We start from the raw sequence: 17359 nt of genomic DNA, 5'->3' as shown, positions 1-17359 counted from the left end.
CACAATAAATGAGCCTGTCCTGGCTGTAAATTATTTCTGTACCTTCTAATTTTTTGTTTGGTTCTTGGCCTTCATTTAGAAAGGCGTTTGCTCGCTCAGTCCGATGTGAGCAGTTACTTCAGTGATTTCAAAAAGAAGCACTAAGTTTATAATGGTAAGCATTGTGACTATTTGTCTTTGATTTACAATATGGCTAAGTATATTTGCCACATTACCGCAGAACTAAATGAAAGTTATTAAAGGAAATTTAAATTTCATGTACCCCTTGGGGCTGGAGTTCTAAAGTAACATTCTACACCAGCACTTCCTCAAAGCCAGCATGTCATTCTAAAGAGGACTGAGCAGAGTCACAGTGTTAAAAGGAGTTTAATGTTACAAAAATATTTATATAAACACACATTTAAAATATCTGGATTTTGAAAGTTAGGTGTTTCTGGAACATCAAAACCATTAGGGGCAGTATGCTAAAATTAAAAAAAAATACAAATATAAAAAAATAAAATAAACATAACACAAATATCCAACACAAATTGTAGAAGGTGACAAAAATGGGAACCTACAACCAGATATAATCCTCTCTCTACATTGAAATAAATAAATCTGGCCGACCGATAGTTTGGGATATTGCCATTGCATCAAGATATAACTGTTGCAATGCTCTTGGACTACCTTGATATGATGATGGTAATATTACTGCTTTACCTTCTTTGAATTGTCTGAACTATTGATATTTGAATTTTGAACATGATCAATGAGACCTTGCATATGTTCCGTTCTAAGTTTTGCATGTCATTCGATTTAATAAAGAGACATTTTGCTTCAACTTTTAGATATGCATTAATAATGTAATGTTGCGATAGACGCTGAGATGACAGAAGTGGGCTAAATACATGGGAACATATGGCTAATTTTGACTCAAAATTCTGTGTGCATGTTATTCATTTATCAGAATTCGTGTGTGTCGTATTGTACGACCATCAGGTTGCGGAGGTGGTGACCGGTTTACTAACATAAAGATGGCGGTACGCATACATTGCTTTCTGATCAAGTCTGAAGGACTGTGAAGGTACACAGAGGCTGTAAGTCCTAGAGCTACATGTTTTGATTATTTATTTCAGTTTGCCTGAGTTTATAACAGTGATGTGTGACATTTGTCTGGAGTTTTTGTTCATTTTTATGAAGTCTTTGAACCGTTTGCCTGGTGTTTGTGACCTGACATCCAGATATTCAGTGGTTTATCAATTTGCAACATGTTTTTAAATCTGTGATTACTTACTGTTATTCATATGATCCTTCAAATAACTGATTTACTACATGCATGCACCTTTATGCTTTCAAGCTGTGTTATTAGAGGGTTTTCAAAATTGTTACAAATACAGCTATAAGGCGTGTACAAAAAAAAATATATACTGTATATTAGGGATCACCGATACCACTTTTTTGGAAAACGAGTACGAGTACGAGTACTTGCATTTCAGTACTCGCCAATACCGAGTACTTGCCGATACCGAGTACTTAATAAAAACATGATTTAAATTTACAGGTAACAGCTTTAGTCATATAATTTAACAAAAAAAACAAGAAACTCTTGTCTATCCACTGGGAGGTTAGGCTAATTAGCGACACGGGGCTAACACTGCTTGTCCAAATATCCGTGGTGAAACTAAATGCAGAGGAGGCTTGCAGTAAGCAGTGGATATGTTTTTTCACGGAGTCGTGTAGTTTAGGCAGCTCCGTGTCAGTCATGTAGCGGCGGCTTGGGATATCATATCTGGGCTCCAGAACATGGAGGAGATGCAGGAATCCCACATTTTCTACCTCCGAGAGTGGCTGTCACTCAATGCAATGTACTCGATAATGCCTGTGTTATTTTCACAGCACGAGGATTGTCTCTGGACATTTTCTCTCGTCTTGCAAGAGTTTGCTGCAGCGTGGGTTGTGTTGGTTTAGAAGCGTGGGTAAACTCTTTGTACTCGTTGTCGTGTTGGGATTTTAGGTGCTTGATTAAATTACTTGTGTTAAATGCGCTACCTTTTGAGCCTCCTCTGGACAATTTCGCTGAGCACAATTTGCAGTCCGCCTTTGTTTTGTCATCTTCATTCACTTTGAAATAGTTCCACACGGTTGACATGTCTCACCTCACCTTGCCTTCTCCCCGCTCTGAGCTGCAGCCGGGGCCTGGGGGCGGGCACTCGGCGCCTGTGATTAACCCCTTACACGCCGCTCAAACATAGACATTTCTCAGACTGTGGTATCGGTCCCCGGTATCGGGGGACTTTTAACGAGTACAAGTACTTTAGAAAATGTGGTATCGAGGCCGATACCAGATACCCGTTTCGGTATCAGTGCATCCCTACTGTATATATATACTGTATATCATAATGCAAGTCTTTTCATTGTACACAGTTAGTTTCTTCCTTATTTTGTGGGGATTTCTTTAACTGTTAAAGTTGCTGACACTGTGTGTGGTAGGAGACCACAGATCTGTCAGTTTGTGCTACAGTAGTACAGTTTGATAAAGCAGGATGAATTGATAAAACACCAAATGCCTTTCTTGATGCCAGCACTTCTTATCCTAATCTTACATTTAACTTTTTCAACAGACTCTTAGTGCAGACCTCCAGAGCTCCACTCCATTGAGGAGGATGTTGCTTTATATTATACATCAGTGATGACACCCGGTTACATTACGGTGAAGGTCAGGGTTGAGGGAGGATTTATCTGACTCAAGTCCAGTAAACCAAGTGACAAAACATTGGGATCCACTTGGCTGTCCAGTGACCTACTCAATCACAGACCCCTTCAGCTGGACCCATTGTCACTACCCGATCTGCGCTGCCCACCTTATCTGCACATGTGTATTGAAAGTCTGCTTCATTACACAGTTTACGGTGCTGACCAATCTGTTTTACACAAGCATTAATAATTTATGGAGTGTGTGATATCATATCTGAGCTGATGTGACGCACTGCACATGTGCTTAATGAAGAAAATAAAACAAACTCCACTTTACGGCATGGCCCGATCTGAACTGAGCGTACCGATCTACCGTGGACAGGGCTGTATTGTCAGTTCAGTTCCACATTAGTTGATCATAATGAGAATATTATGGAAATACTCTGTTGTTCTGCCAAGATTCATCGTAGGCTGTGTCTTCAGGGCTTTATTAAGCAGGTTACTTTCATAATTTTGAATACACAACAAAGCAAATTTACACATAAAAAGGATTACAAAAGAATACAGGGATGTTGCTGGATTCAAGCCCTTAATAGATTTTGGTGGCCCCATGAATATCTAATTCAAAATATAAACAATAATAAACTGTAAAATAAAATGTTATTTTTCAAAATGAAAGAAAACTTACAGTAAGATGAAAATAATGTTTTTTTGTATCCTTCCACTTTACTATATTTGAAAAGTGTTCTCTTACTTTTTTCCGATTACAAAGTCTTTGATCAGATCCTCACTTTAAGGTGCTGATCATTCATTCAGATTGAGATGGCAGGGAGGCAACTGAAGATCTCGGCTGAAAGCAGTGGACTGTAAGAGAGAGATGAGAGGAGATCTGTGAGTCACCACCACTGAGGTGGTAGGAGAAGATGGTGAGATGAAATAACATTGACAAAGGAACAAATGTACAAGGAAAAGAAAAGTGAACCCAACACCAGTCCTTGAAGCACATCTGTAGAAATGTTCTGTCAAGAAGACAAGGAGTTAGACAAGGAGACACAAAAGGATCAGACCGAGAGGGAGGTCTTGAACCTGTTCAAAGCAGAGCCGCTTATTCCAATTTAATTAGGAGAAGAGATAAGCAGGGGGTTGTGAACCATAACAAAGGCTGATGAACGGGCAAGGAGGATGAGGGCAGAGGAGGGAGAAGGAGCTTGAGCAGATCTAAGAGCATTTGTAACTGAAAGCAGTGGATTCTCAGTAGAGGGACCCTTCGAGAATCCACACTGAAGTAGATCTAGTCGATGATAGTCAGAGAGAAATGAAGAGAGGTGTTTATGGACTATGTGTTCTAGGGCTTTGGACAGAAATGGCAGAATGGACACAGGATGGTAATTCTCAAGGGCAGATGAGATGAGAGGGTTTTTGAGCATAAGGATGAAATCAGTGGAGAAGTTACTGGGGTTCAGTGAGGCATTGGAAAGAGAAAAGATATAGGGGATCGATGAAGGACAGATGGACTGTAGAAAGGTATGAAGGAATGGGGTCTAGAGCACAGGGGTCTAAAATGTCAGAGTCATTTACAGTAGTGAAGGATGAAAGAGGAGAATGACACGGAGGAGACTCAGAAGATGTCTTTGGGGTCTTTTGGTGATTTTGAAAGAGAAGAAAGAAGCAAAATCATCAGGAGAGAATGACAAAGGTCTTGGAGCATCAGGAAGACTTAAAAGAGGCTTAAAGGTAGAGAAGAGGTGGTGAGCATTTCTTTCAGAGTATGCCATTAAAACGGATTTCTTTGGAAATAGCAGAGATACAGAGAAGAAAGAGAGGAGGGACCCACACTTATCCTGGAGGAATGAAAGTTTCTTATTATGCTATATATATAATTATTGTTATTATTATTGTTGTATCGAAAAACAAAAATGACACTAAAAACTTTACTAAATCTTACAAGAACTATTTACAGGAAATCTTACTGTAATTAAAAAAAAACTCAGTTCATGATCACAAAAACAAACGGCCCAGTGGCAGCCCCAGACAAACGCAGCTTCTCCGATGACTTTATTGGTTTAATAGGCTCCTATAAGGCAGCAGGGCACTGAGCCACCCAGCCTCTCTCCAGCTACAGCGTATTCTCGCTCAACTGGCACGTGACCCGAAATCGGAGACAGGCTGACGTCATCCAATGCGACGGCTCCTGAAGCCACACTGCTACAGTCTCGCCATCTCTCTCGCTTTGTGAAACACTACACTGACTCAAGGCTGTTGTTGATTGAGCTAGAAGTGTGATCGAGTTCAGAAAGAATCTCATCGCCAAGAGGCAGATAGTAAGTACTTTGGAGATGTGCTTTATGGACGTGTGAGTTTTCATTCGCTCCATTAGAATCACCGCGCGCGGCGAGTTCGTGTTTGTTAGCCCCCCGCCGAACTTTGCTCGAGTGAATCCTCCTGTGGTCACCCGCGTGACATTGCTGTTCATTCGTATCAGCGGTTTACTTCACTTCACGTGGCTGAATCCCAAATTTTAGTTCATAGCACCCAGTCACACCGCTGGCGCCTGTTCATTCCCCTCCGAGTGTTCTTTTGACGTTTCCTTCCCGAATCGCAGACATCGAGCAGACGGCCATTCCACACGTAAGACGCTTTGATTTCTGCCTTTGTTTCTCCTGTCACTCCGCGGCGCTCAGTTCTGACAGTTGCGGGGTTGGTGACATTGAAAGAGCGGCGAGGAGTCCCTCGGGCAACTTTGTGTTACTGCCTTACAGTTCTGTCGGAAATAATTTGAATCTCAGCCTGATTTTTAAGTCTCTATGCAATTTCCATGTCTGCTCATTTATTCTTATTTTTCTCCACTTCTCTAAAGATGCTCAGGTTTAGTGGCCTGGCAAATCTTACTTGTCTTGGTGTGGTTGTGGACTTGAATGTGAGTGTACCCTATGATGGTCTGTAGGTGGCTCCTGCCCTGTACAGGTGCTCTGGTTTTCTTCCTATACCCCAATAACTTCTATTTGTTTTTGTTTTGCACTGGACCAGGGTGGTGAGGTGGGCTGTGTGGGTCACGTCTTTGTGCCACTCTTAGGTGAACTGTCAGGACTGGCATCCCTCTTCTGCACAAGATCCACTTTCATTTAATTAGAGTATTCATGAAGGTCAATAATAAGCCGCTTTTACTCAGCAGCAATCTTCACCCTTTATTTTATTTTTATTTTTTCCCCTTTTGTTTTGCTATCTGAAACATGAAACAACAGAAAGAGGAGCATCTCTTATTTTTGTTAGGTTCAAATCCTGCAGTTTCTTATTCCTCTTCACTTAACTCTGTGCCTTCTACTTCAGGGAAACATTCACTGGTTGTCTGCTCTCCTGCACACACAGTCTGCCCCTAAGACTAAAAACAAAATCAAACCTGTTTAAATTTATCTTAGTTAGTCGCAGGTTAGTTGAAGTCAGACATTGGGTGTCTCACATTAGGCGGCCATCTTTACAGGGACACACCACCAACTGCCTCCATCTTGCTAAGATTATTTAAATGAAGGCTGTGACTTGAATAATGGTTTGGGATTTTGTAAGCTTGGGGCAGTTTCACATTAGACAAGTTGACCAGCGATTGTAAGTTCCTCCTTCATATGCCCCTGTTTTTTAACATAATCCTGAGACCTAACTTGTATAAACCTTCCTTAACATTAACTATTAACAAAATTCCGGGACCCTAACAGTATTGAATGTTCAATCAAAGTAGTGAATACTGTTGACACACAACTGTGCAAGATGGCCTCCTTCTTCTTCTTCTAACCAGATAAGAGCTGAGGGTGTGGTGACTCCTTGGCTGGGCGTTTCTTTCCATTGTAGATAAAGAAGAGGAGATAGTTAGCAGCAGCACTCCCTCTCATCCTGGGCTGGTATTTCTCACCTGAACAAATCTCTGCAGGTGATCTCTAGTCACACGTGTGACGACAGGTCATTTTCTAATTCTGGATTTATACACAAGCACAAACAATAACAAGGTGTCATTACTTTTGTCAGAAACATCTAAAGCAGTTCAATAAATGCTGCTTAACAGGAGTTCTGAAATAAAGGATAAATGTTGAACTGACAAGTTTGATTTCACACTGGAAGCTTCAAAGCTGGTAAAAGGAAGGGGCAGATTTAGAAAATTAAAGCACGGCAAGCTTGTGACATTTGATTTTTTGATTTAATTTGACTATTCTGTTAAATATTGCTCTTTAGTAATATTTTTTTAACCAGCTAATGATGCAAATTTAAATCTTGCAATAGCAAGTGTTGCAGTTCAAATAGAATGGGTCTGTGATTAACTAGACTTTAAAACCATGTTGTTAGAAAAACATCTTAAAGAGTTTTTATTTAAATGAAAGTATCCTGAATCTTGAAATTCAGTAATTCAACAGTATAATAATGTTTTGAATTTTAATATGTGTTATGAATTTTAAGCAGTGTTTTTCAACTACTGTCTGAGAATGATTAGAAATGTGCACATGCTAAGATAAATCAGACACTTCATGATATATCATTCTTTATAAACTCTGTGCTGAAACTCCCACCAAGATTGTAAACCCTACCTTGTGCTATTGCACTGGGGGTCTCCATCCCTGCCCCACATTACATTTCAAGGCTTGCATTATATTTTGAGATTTATTAATACCAATAATTCTTTAAATTAGGGGTAGTAGGATTCCTGTGTTTGCTGTGGTATCAAAGGGTATCCAGCATTGTAAAATTGTGTTATATTAGTATATCACATAAAAAAGTTCTAATATCATAACATCCCTAATATCAACAGATGGTGCCGAGTCATAATGGTGTGTCGTAAAGGCATGACACACTCACCTGAGACTGTTTCATATCTGGTCACCTGGTATGGAGATTGATTACTTACTCTGCCCAAGTGGTCTCGGTGTATAACTTGACTTGGCTTCTTTCTTAACTGATGAGGACATAGAAAAATGGGACTTAAATGTGTTACATTTGTATTGCACTTCTGAATTAATTAAACTCTGTGTTCTATACAGAGAAAATGAAGAAGATGCCAAAAATGTATCCAGCTGGCCAGAAGAGTTTAGAGAAAGAATGTCAACGTGAAGAGGATGTCTCTGAAAAGAGAATCAAAAGAAAGGGTAGGACTAACATTCAGAGACCTCGCAAAATTATAAACCGTATGAAGGTGAGAGACTGTAATCCTCAATATATGGGCCCAGATGAAGACTTAAACAGATTGGGCTCCAGTTTGGGCAGACGCTGCTACTTGAAGGACAGTAATGCCCACAAGCCGTCAGAATCCTTGAAGACTAACACAGTGAGGCCCGAGAAGAAATTGTGTCCAAATCAAACTGGAGAAGGTATGTGCTAAAATAAAATAAGGCAGTTATGATTTACCTGAAGGGTGCTTTCTTGCATTTTCACTCTGCTTAGAAACAAAGGCTTTTTTAAAAATACGGGTTTCATTTTTAAAGTATAAGGAACAGAAACAATTAATCCTTTGGACTGGAATGAGGAGGCCTGGCTGAGTTGTTCTTGCAGTATTTTCACCTAACACTATCACTTCACAATTTCCTTGGTTTGGGTTGTATCTCTTTTTAATAATAATCATTAGCTTAATGTCTTTATTATGAAGAAAACCTTTTAATAGATTTTAGACAGATTTAAAGAGAAGTCAAAGAAAAGTCAAATCTGTTTGTTTCTAACTTTCTTTAAAGAAACCCTTTCAAACAATAATGTATTGCCTTTTTACTTTCTCCATATGTAGTATTGTGGAGTAGACATGTCACCCATTTGACTGTTCAATAAATTTGCACAATTTAGACCCCTCTGAATGAAAGTGTTTCACGTCTGCCTGTGTGTAAGAATCTCTGTGCATCAGTGGAGTGCAAAACCTGTGAATGGATAAACCAGTCCTGTTCACATTTATCATTATATATTCTGAAATTGCAAAGACTTTGTGAATGTGAAGAAAACTGGTCCACTGAACTTTACTGAGTTAAATAAACAAAATTGTTAATTAAAGCAGAATTTCATCTAAAACGTGTGAAACATTCTATGAAATTAGTTTTAAAGGATTTTGATGCTTTTAGCCATTTCATGTTTCCTGTCAATTCAGTTGCCCCGTATGAAAAGGGCTGATCTTTGTGATGTGGTGACTTTTTAATTTTTGAAGTTTTTGAAAATACAAGTTGGTACAAGACTTGAAATCTTTTTGAAATTCTCATCCATTTTAGAGCATTAGAAAAAAATGATTCAGTTCAGGTAATTTTATTTTGTAGCACTGTTCACTGAGTGGTGACTCTAATAAATTCACAGGTATGATCTAATTAAACATTTTACAAATGATTAATCACATAATGAGTTAAAACAGACAGGAAAACAAAGCCATTTCAAACTGACTAACATAAATGAAACAGAACAGTATCTGTCAATGAAAATCAAATATGAAGAACACGGCCAATTATGACAAAGGTAGAAGAGTGAGGATACCATGCCACCATCTTAAATAAGGAGGCGATATGACATCATGTGATGGAGCTAAGGGATTGGCGTTATAGTACAAAACATGCCCTAAACTCAGAATAGGCTGTAGGTGATATCAGAACTCAACAGTTAGTACAGCCTACATGACTGTATGCCACCCAGTAAAGGCGTTTAGTGTTAGGAATTTTTTTTTTTTTTTTTTTTAAATAGCTATGGCAAACTACGCAAATTCAAAACAATTGATTTAGACGAACAGTCCATCCACCAAAAAACCATGAATGAGTCTATCAAAAAACTACATGGAGTGAAGGAAACGTCAGAATTAAAAGCACAATCTTCTCAAAATAAATACTGTTCTGGTGCTGTATCAGTTTAAAAAGGGTCACTATGTAGACCGATGTCTTGGGTCTCTAGCCGTACCTTTTGCCCAACTTTAACGATAGGAGTAGCCTTACATTTGTAATCAGAAAATCATTTGGCCAAGAGCTTTTCAAAAAGTTTTTGAGCCAAATTCAACTTTTCACAAAACTGTTAAATATGTAATTATTTAAAAATAGATGGAAAAGTAGAGAGGAAAGTGACTCAAGAAATCTAGAATGACAACCATACAGGCACTCAAATGGTGACATTGTAGGAGCAGAGTGAACTGGTACATTCCTTTCAGAGTCAGCAATGGGTAGAAAATCAACGCAGTCATCTTGATTAGGACCAATCAAACAGCACAAGTGTTTCTGTAGGCCTCTGTTAATTCTTTACATTTGCCCATTAGCTTCTGGCTGATAACCAAACATTTGAAGTTTTATAGAACAACCAAATCTCTGACAGAATAGTTTCTAGAAGCGAGAAATAAATGGAAGACCACGGTTTGATACATCTTGATACAGAAAACCATCGATACTATCAGTCTTTTCTACAGGGTGGTCCAGATCTAATTATGCAGATCCAGATCATCTGGATGAGTTTGACTTATGCGGGGACGATTCCAGTTCAGCACAAAGACAATTCTTCATGTTGTCAGTTCGCACACTTCTCGATGGTCTAGGATTTTTCAGGTGATTTTCTTTGTAATAAACTTAACTTACAGCGTAATGAAAATTACATAATTAGATCTGCACCACCCTATAGAAAGACACCTGCCAGGTGTTTAGTAGAAGTGAATGAGATGCACACATTTCAAAACTCAATCTACCTCCACAAAAATTGTCTTAAAACCCTTGGAGGAAGGCATATCAGTAATAAAGTCCATGGTTTACTGCTCCCATGAACGTAATGGTACCGGAGCAGTCCAACATGTAGCTTGTATAACCCCAAACATCTTCATGCATACTTTTCCCACAAAAATTTGGCTGAAGTATCTTAAACTCTGTGGTCCGGTGACACAGTTCCAATATTTGCTTTTAAATGCTAGGAGGAACACACACATACACACACACAGCCTGAAAGAAGGTATTTTGGGCAGACTCAACCTCTGTCATTATATTATCAATCAATGGTAAGAATATACAGGTAAAATTCCATTATAACAAACTCCTAGGGACCTAAAAAATATTTCGATGTAACAAAAATTTTGTTATAATGAGATTCTATATTTGTTACTGTAGTGCTCTCTTTAACTTGCGTCCAGGCATTTGCAATCATTTCCATAGCTTCTTTTGCGTTAATTTTAATCAAGTCCTACCTACAAGTTATGCTGGCGATAATTTTTCTCAGCATTTCCTTGCGGTAAAACACTTTCAGGGTGAAAATGATGGCCAAATCCAATGGCTGAAGCACTGCTGTGTAGTTGGGTGGGAGGAACTCAACCTGAAAATTACCTAAATGTGGAAGCATGTTGTGGGCAACACAGTTATCAATCAGGAGCCGAATCATCCTTTTCTTCATATTGTGTCGTTTCTGAACTCTTAAGACCCTCCCCACCCAACGGGAACGACACACTGAGGTGCTTCCCGAAGTGCAATTGCAGCGTCTGTGGAAGATTGTTTGTCCGTTGCCGGGGCAGGGAAACAACAGGCTCATAGCACTGCAGTGAAGCGACACAGAAGCAAATCCTAAAAGATCGGGGTTGCACTATAAGTCCCTGTCTTGCACCCCAAAACACGAGGCTAAGTCTCCGTACTTTAGCAAAATCAGCTTTATTCAGCTCGAAACAGGAACGGCACACTTATTTTTTGTAGCGTGATCTGCCACTCTGCTATACTCAGACACAGCAGTCATGCAGGGTCATGGCCAGATCAGTGATCAAGTAATCCTGTTACATGCATTTACAATGTTCCTTGCATATCACCCATCGATATCTTTTCTGTTTGCTTTGGCGGAGAGACGCAGCACAGCTTTGAGCCTACTGTTGCCCCGGCAACAGACAAACAGTCTTCCATAGACACGGAGTTTGGACTTCGGGACGCTCTTCGGCATGCTGTCTAGTTGAAGGAGGGCCCAAGAGAGTTTACAAACCTCACATTTTCTTGAATGAGTGCCGCATTAATAGGAATGTTTCTTGAACGGGCATCACTGAACCACATAAAAACGGCTTTTTCGATGTCTTCAAATGCAGCAGTTCACATATATTGGCAACCCGAGATTTTTCTTTTTTTGCTCCGTCTTTCAAGAAAGTTGACAGTGTTGATGGCGAAATTCCAAATTCACTGGCAACGTACTTCACTGGCCTAATCTGCAAAAGCCAATAATGAAGTTAGCTAATGTCGACATGCTAGAAAAAACAGAGATACAGTGAAATCTCCTTCTTCACAGTGTAAAGCTGCACCCAGTTGGGTGTGTCTTGTTCTGAAGGCCTCCAACCTTTCTTGAGCACATAAAATTGCACTGTATATGCCTGCCTCCAATCAGCAATCAGTACAAATGAGTCATTAAATGTGAGAGGTCTTCTAATATCGTAATGCATAAGAAAATATTCTGAATAGTTCTTCAAATGCTTCTTTTTTGCTGAACATCAAACCCTACCTCGTTTTTGTTATAGGAGAGGGGCAAGTATATAGCGTTTTAAACAAATAAACATACCCCACTTCAAACTCTGTTCTATTGATAACCTGCAACAAAATGGCCTTTTTTGTGTTTAGCAAGATGAAATACCAAATTTATGACAAAGGACTGTGTTAAGATAGCAGAAATGTGATTTTAAAAAAGGTTAAGTTATGGATGAAAAACAAGAAGGCAGAAATTTAGCCTCAATAATTTTAAGTTAGAGAGGCTTGAATCTCTGATATTAACTGGGGACCCTGTCTGGTTTGTATAGCAACATAAAGAACAACTTGTTGACTCTTGAATTTAAATGTGCAAGAGGTGCCGTCCTTCTTTGTAATAACAAGAGGATGGGATAGTTGATTTCAAATGGAAGAAATTCTCCGCCTTCCTACAACTACATACTCCATAGTTTGGTGTGTCTGTGACGTGGGAAATTATTTAGTGTAGCAAAGTTAAAATATGGAACAATTAGTAACTGTGCTAGATTGTGGTCTTCAGAGTAGGACTGGACGTGAAGCAAATATTTTGAAGTCCTAGCATTTGATGTCTGATATATAATGGCAGGTCCTTCAGCAATAAATCTGAAAATCAAAAAAACATTGGGCAGAGTTCTTGTATTAGCAGTGCTCATCTCATGAGGCTTAATCAGTCTCTCTTTTCCAGAAAAACTCTAGAATTTTAACTGGGCAAAGTAAAAGGAGTAAAGGGTACTTTAATATTTCTGTCCTCCCAGTGTGTGTATAAATCTATTTCTACTTCTTGTTCCTGACCTCGAGCTGGATAAATATCAGACTTATTTCTACGCAATTTATAGAAAAGAAAAATACATGCCTGAGCCTTTCTTTATTAATCAAATAACTGTAAAACTCATATTTTTAACTTCACTAAAGATCTAATGTCTCTGATGAACCATGGGATTTTGTGCACCGCTTCTTCTTCTTTCAGCTGCTCCCATTAGGGGTTGCCACAGTAGATCATCTCCTTCCATATCTTTCTGTCCTCTGTAACTTGTTGTGTTACACCCATCACCTGCATGTCCTCTCTCACCACATTCATAAACCTTCTCTTAGGCCTTCCTCTTTTCCTTTTCCCTGGCAGCTCTATCCTTAGCATCCTTCTCCCAATATACCCAGCATCTCACCTCTGCACAGGTCCAAACCAACGCAATCTTTCCTCTCTGACTTTGTCTCCCAACCGTCCAACTTGAGTGGATCCTCTATAGCCCTCATTTCTAATCCTGTCCATCCTCGTCACCCCCAATGCAAATCTTAGAGCTGGAGGTAGCAGAGATAAAGATGCTGTCAGGGAAGAGGAAAAGAGGAAGGCCTAAGAGGAGGTTTATGGATGTGGTGAGACAGGACATGCAGGTGATGGGTGTAACAGAACAAGATGCACAGGACAGAAAGATATGGATGAAGATTATCCTCTGTGGCAACGCCTAATGGGAGCAGCTGAAAGAAGTATGTAAATATACTATGTGGCTTACTGTCTAATTATTTTGATTGCCCAGGACGGGAGTTCACACTTATTCCAATAAATTAGCTCCTTAATTAGCACAGTTGTCACTGTGCATGTAGATGTACTGGCTTTATCATCCTTGACATTTCTATATGGGGTCTTCTCTAAAAGATCTGCAGGTCATGTTGGCCACCCTTGCTGCCCCAGTTGCTCCTTATTTTTCAAGCCATTAATTAATGATAGTTGCTCATGGCTTGTTCCTGGTCCATGGTAACTGCATCCTAATATGGCTTCATGTGTTTGTTAATTCAGTCTGCAAATGTTGGGATTGTTGAAGTGTTAACTCCATTAGCATGCTTTTGTAAAGTGGGTTGCAAAAGGCATATACTGTTAAACACTGAATATTCTCTTGTAGTGCTATTTTATTTTAAATATTAGTCATTTAAAACTAACTTTTATTTTTATTTCTGTAGATTTTCAAGAAAATGACAACTTGTCCTCTCTTCAGGGTCGTCCACAAATTAAACAACCTAATGAGAATAGGAAGAAACTGGCATCTGCAACAAAAGACTTGGTAACGGCCTCTCAGCACCCTAGATTTCAGCCCATTGTGAAGCTAACAAGAATCGATGTCATCAAAACTCAAGGATTGTACAGTCTAAATCCAATCCGCCAACAGTGTGTGAGAACATTTAAATACAAATTGAATTCTAAAGATAATGGAAGGATTCATGGGAGTAAGAAACCGTATCACTGTCCTGAAGGTGGGAAACAATTCTCAAATAGTCACATGCCTAAGAAACACAGAGAAGATAATACAGGGAAGGAGCCATACCACCATTCTGAATGTGTTAAGAACTTTTCAAAATGCAGCCATACCACAACTCCCATTGTAGAGAAACCATATTTGTCTAAAGATGGCAAATGATTCTCACAAGTGAGCCACGTTGAGACACACATGATTGGTCATGGAGGACAGGGTTTATGCCGTTGTTTACCACATGCTGGACATTCCTTTGACAAGAGCAGTCTTTTCAAACACAAAATAATTAATACTGGAGAGAAACCATATTGTTGTTCTGAATGTGGCAAATGGTTCTCAAAAACAAGCATTCTTCAGACACACATGAGAATGCACACAGGAGAACAGCCATTTTCCTGTTTTGAATGTGGCAAACGGTTCTCACAAACAGGCCATCTTCAGACACACATGAGAGTGCACACAGGAGAACAGCCATTTTCCTGTTCTGAATGTGGCAAACAATTTTCAGATAGCAGTAATTATCGCAGGCATTTAAGAGTTCACACTGGTGAGAAGCCCTATTGCTGTCCTGAATGTGGCAAAAGATTTTCCGACACAGGCGGTCTAATGCGTCATGCAGAAGTCCACAGTAAAGACCGTCCTTATGCCTGTTCTGAATGTGGCAAGAAATTCTCACGAAGAAGCAATCTTCACAGACATATAAGAACACACGTTTGATAGAGGCCATACTCGTTTCCTGATTGTGACAAGCTATTCACCGATAACAGCAGCCTTCATAGACACAACAGAATTCATTCTGGATTAAGGCCATATTGTTGCTCTGAATGTGGTAAGCGATTCATACAACCGTGCAGTCTTCATCGACACGTAAGAACTCGCACAGGAGAAAAGCCATACCGTTGCTCTAAGTGTGGAAAAACATTCATACAGAAAACTCATCTTCAGGGACACATGAAAATTCATGCTAAAAAGGCAAAGTCCAAAGAGACTGTAAATAACAAAAAGAAAAATCTGAAATAATTCAGTCAGGTGTGGAAAGAAAATTGGAATCGCTCTGCTAGTTGGTTACACAGAATGTACAGTGATCCCTCGCTATATCGCGCTTCGCCTTTCGCGGCTTCACTCCATCGCGGATTTTATATGTAAGCATATTTAAATATATATCGCGGATTTTTCGCTGCTTCGCGGGTTTCTGCGGACAATGGGTCTTTTAATTTCTGGTACATGCTTCCTCAGTTGGTTTGCCCAGTTGATTTCATACAAGGGACGCTATTGGCAGATGGCTGAGAAACTACCCAACTTACTTTCTCTCTCCCTCTCTCTCTCTCTCTCTCTCTTGCGCTGACGTAGGGGGCTGTGAGCAGGGGGGCTGTTTGCAGCTGCTTCCTGAAGGACATGCTGCACGGAGCTTCGCATACTTAAAAGCTCAAAGGGCACGTATTGATTTTCTGTGGCTCTCTCTCTCTCTCTTCCTGCTCCTGACAGAGGGGGTGTGAGCTGCCGCCTTCAACAGCTTTGTACCGGCGGTGCTTCGCATACTTAAAAGCCAAAAAGCTCTATTGATTTTTTTTTTGACTGCTTGCTTTGCACTCCTTTGAAAAGGAAGATATGTTTGCATTCTTTTAATTGTGAGACTGAACTGTCATCTCTGTCCTGTCATGGAGCACAGTTTAAACTTTTGAAAAAGAGACAAATGTTTGTTTGCAGTGTTTGAATAACGTTCCTGTCTCTCTACAACCTCCTGTGTTTCTGCGCAAATCTGTGACCCAAGCATGACATTCTAAAAATAACCATATAAACATATGGTTTCTACTTCGCGGATTTTCCTATTTCGCGGGTGGCTCTGGAACGCAACCCCCGCGATGGAGGAGGGATTACTGTAAATGACAAAAAGTTGCAGACTCATTTAGGCAACCCTGCTTATTAATTTACTGTAAGTGGCTTTTGCACTAATGACTATTGCACATTGTACACAGGTCTACTTTACAAGTTCTAATGTTATTTATCTTGTTATGCTTCTATACTTTTTTATATTTTATTGTATTGCGAGGTTGAGAGAAAAACAGTATTTTGACTCTCCTGTATGTTCTGCACATATAGTGAATTGACAATAAAAGGCTATTTGATTTGATTTCAGTATTTCTATTATCATTTCTCCAGAGTCTGTATTGGTGTTCACACCACTCTCTGGTGTAGCTGCTGGTCTTTCTATCTGAAGAGTTAGTCCAGCTGGGGTTCGATCAGCCCAGTAGTCTCACAATGGGAGTGTATGAATGTACAGATGCATGTTTAGCATACAGCTAATGACATGTTCATCTAATATAAATAAGGTCATATATGGACATCCTGTATTACGTTACACAGAGAGATACCTGATACTTCAAGTCCGGAGTGACCATGAGGGGCTGCATACTTGAATGAACTCATCATACTTACATCATCTATCTATCTATCTATCAATCCATCCATCCTCTTCCACTTATCCGAGATCGGGTCACGGGGGCAACAGCTGCTGAGATGCCCAGACTTCCCTCTGCCCGGCCACTTCTTCCTGGGGAATCCCGAGGTGTTCCCAGGCCAGCCGGGAGACATAGTCCCTCCAGCGTGTCCTGGGTCTTCCCTGGGGCCTCCTGCCGGTTGGTCGTGCCCAGAACACCTCACCAGGGAGGCATCCTGATCAGATGCCCGAGCCACCTCATCTGACTCCTCTCAATGCGGAGGAGCAGCGGCTCTACTCTGAGCCCCTCCTGGATGATTGAGCTTCTCACCGTCTTTAAGGGAAAGCCCAGACACCCTGCGGAGGAAACTCATTTCAGCCGCTTGTATTCGCAATCTCGTTCTTTCAGTCACTACCCATAGTTCATGAACATAGGTGAGGGTAGGAACATAGATCGACTGGTAAATTGAGAGCTTTGCCTTACGGCTCAGCTCCTTTTTCACCACGACAGACCGATGCAGAGCCCGCATCACTGTGGACGCCGCACTGATCCGCCTGTCGATCTCACACTCCAT

At 40.1% G+C, this 17359-nt stretch overlaps 1 protein-coding gene across 1 annotated transcript; it reads left to right on the top strand.

Annotated features, from left to right (window-relative positions):
- Window positions 1-4727: 4727 nt before the first annotated feature.
- On the top strand, window positions 4728-15584 carry LOC114642083 (zinc finger protein 3-like). Its single transcript, XM_028791068.2, has 3 exons — window positions 4728-4997; window positions 7695-8021; window positions 14058-15584. The coding sequence occupies exons 2-3, from the start codon at window positions 7700-7702 to the stop codon at window positions 14510-14512; spliced, it is 777 nt and encodes a 258-aa protein (XP_028646901.2). The 5' UTR covers window positions 4728-4997; window positions 7695-7699; the 3' UTR covers window positions 14513-15584.
- The last annotated feature ends 1775 nt before the right edge of the window (window positions 15585-17359 follow it).

The sequence above is a fragment of the Erpetoichthys calabaricus genome, assembly GCF_900747795.2.
Source record: "Erpetoichthys calabaricus chromosome 1 unlocalized genomic scaffold, fErpCal1.3 SUPER_1_unloc_18, whole genome shotgun sequence".
Lineage (NCBI taxonomy): Eukaryota > Metazoa > Chordata > Cladistia > Polypteriformes > Polypteridae > Erpetoichthys > Erpetoichthys calabaricus.
The sequence above is the reverse complement of the archived record's forward strand: the minus strand, read 5'-3'. Positions and strand labels throughout refer to the sequence as shown.

What these genes read in the sequence shown, in the direction of transcription:
- LOC114642083 (XM_028791068.2), top strand. Translation starts at nt 7,700, where the DNA reads ATGAAGAAGATGCCAAAAATGTATCCAGCTGGCCAGAAGAGTTTAGAG. An exon ending in TCCAAATCAAACTGGAGAAG is followed by an intron (nt 8,022 to 14,057) that starts GTATGTGCTAAA and finishes TTATTTCTGTAG; the next exon opens with ATTTTCAAGAAAATGACAAC.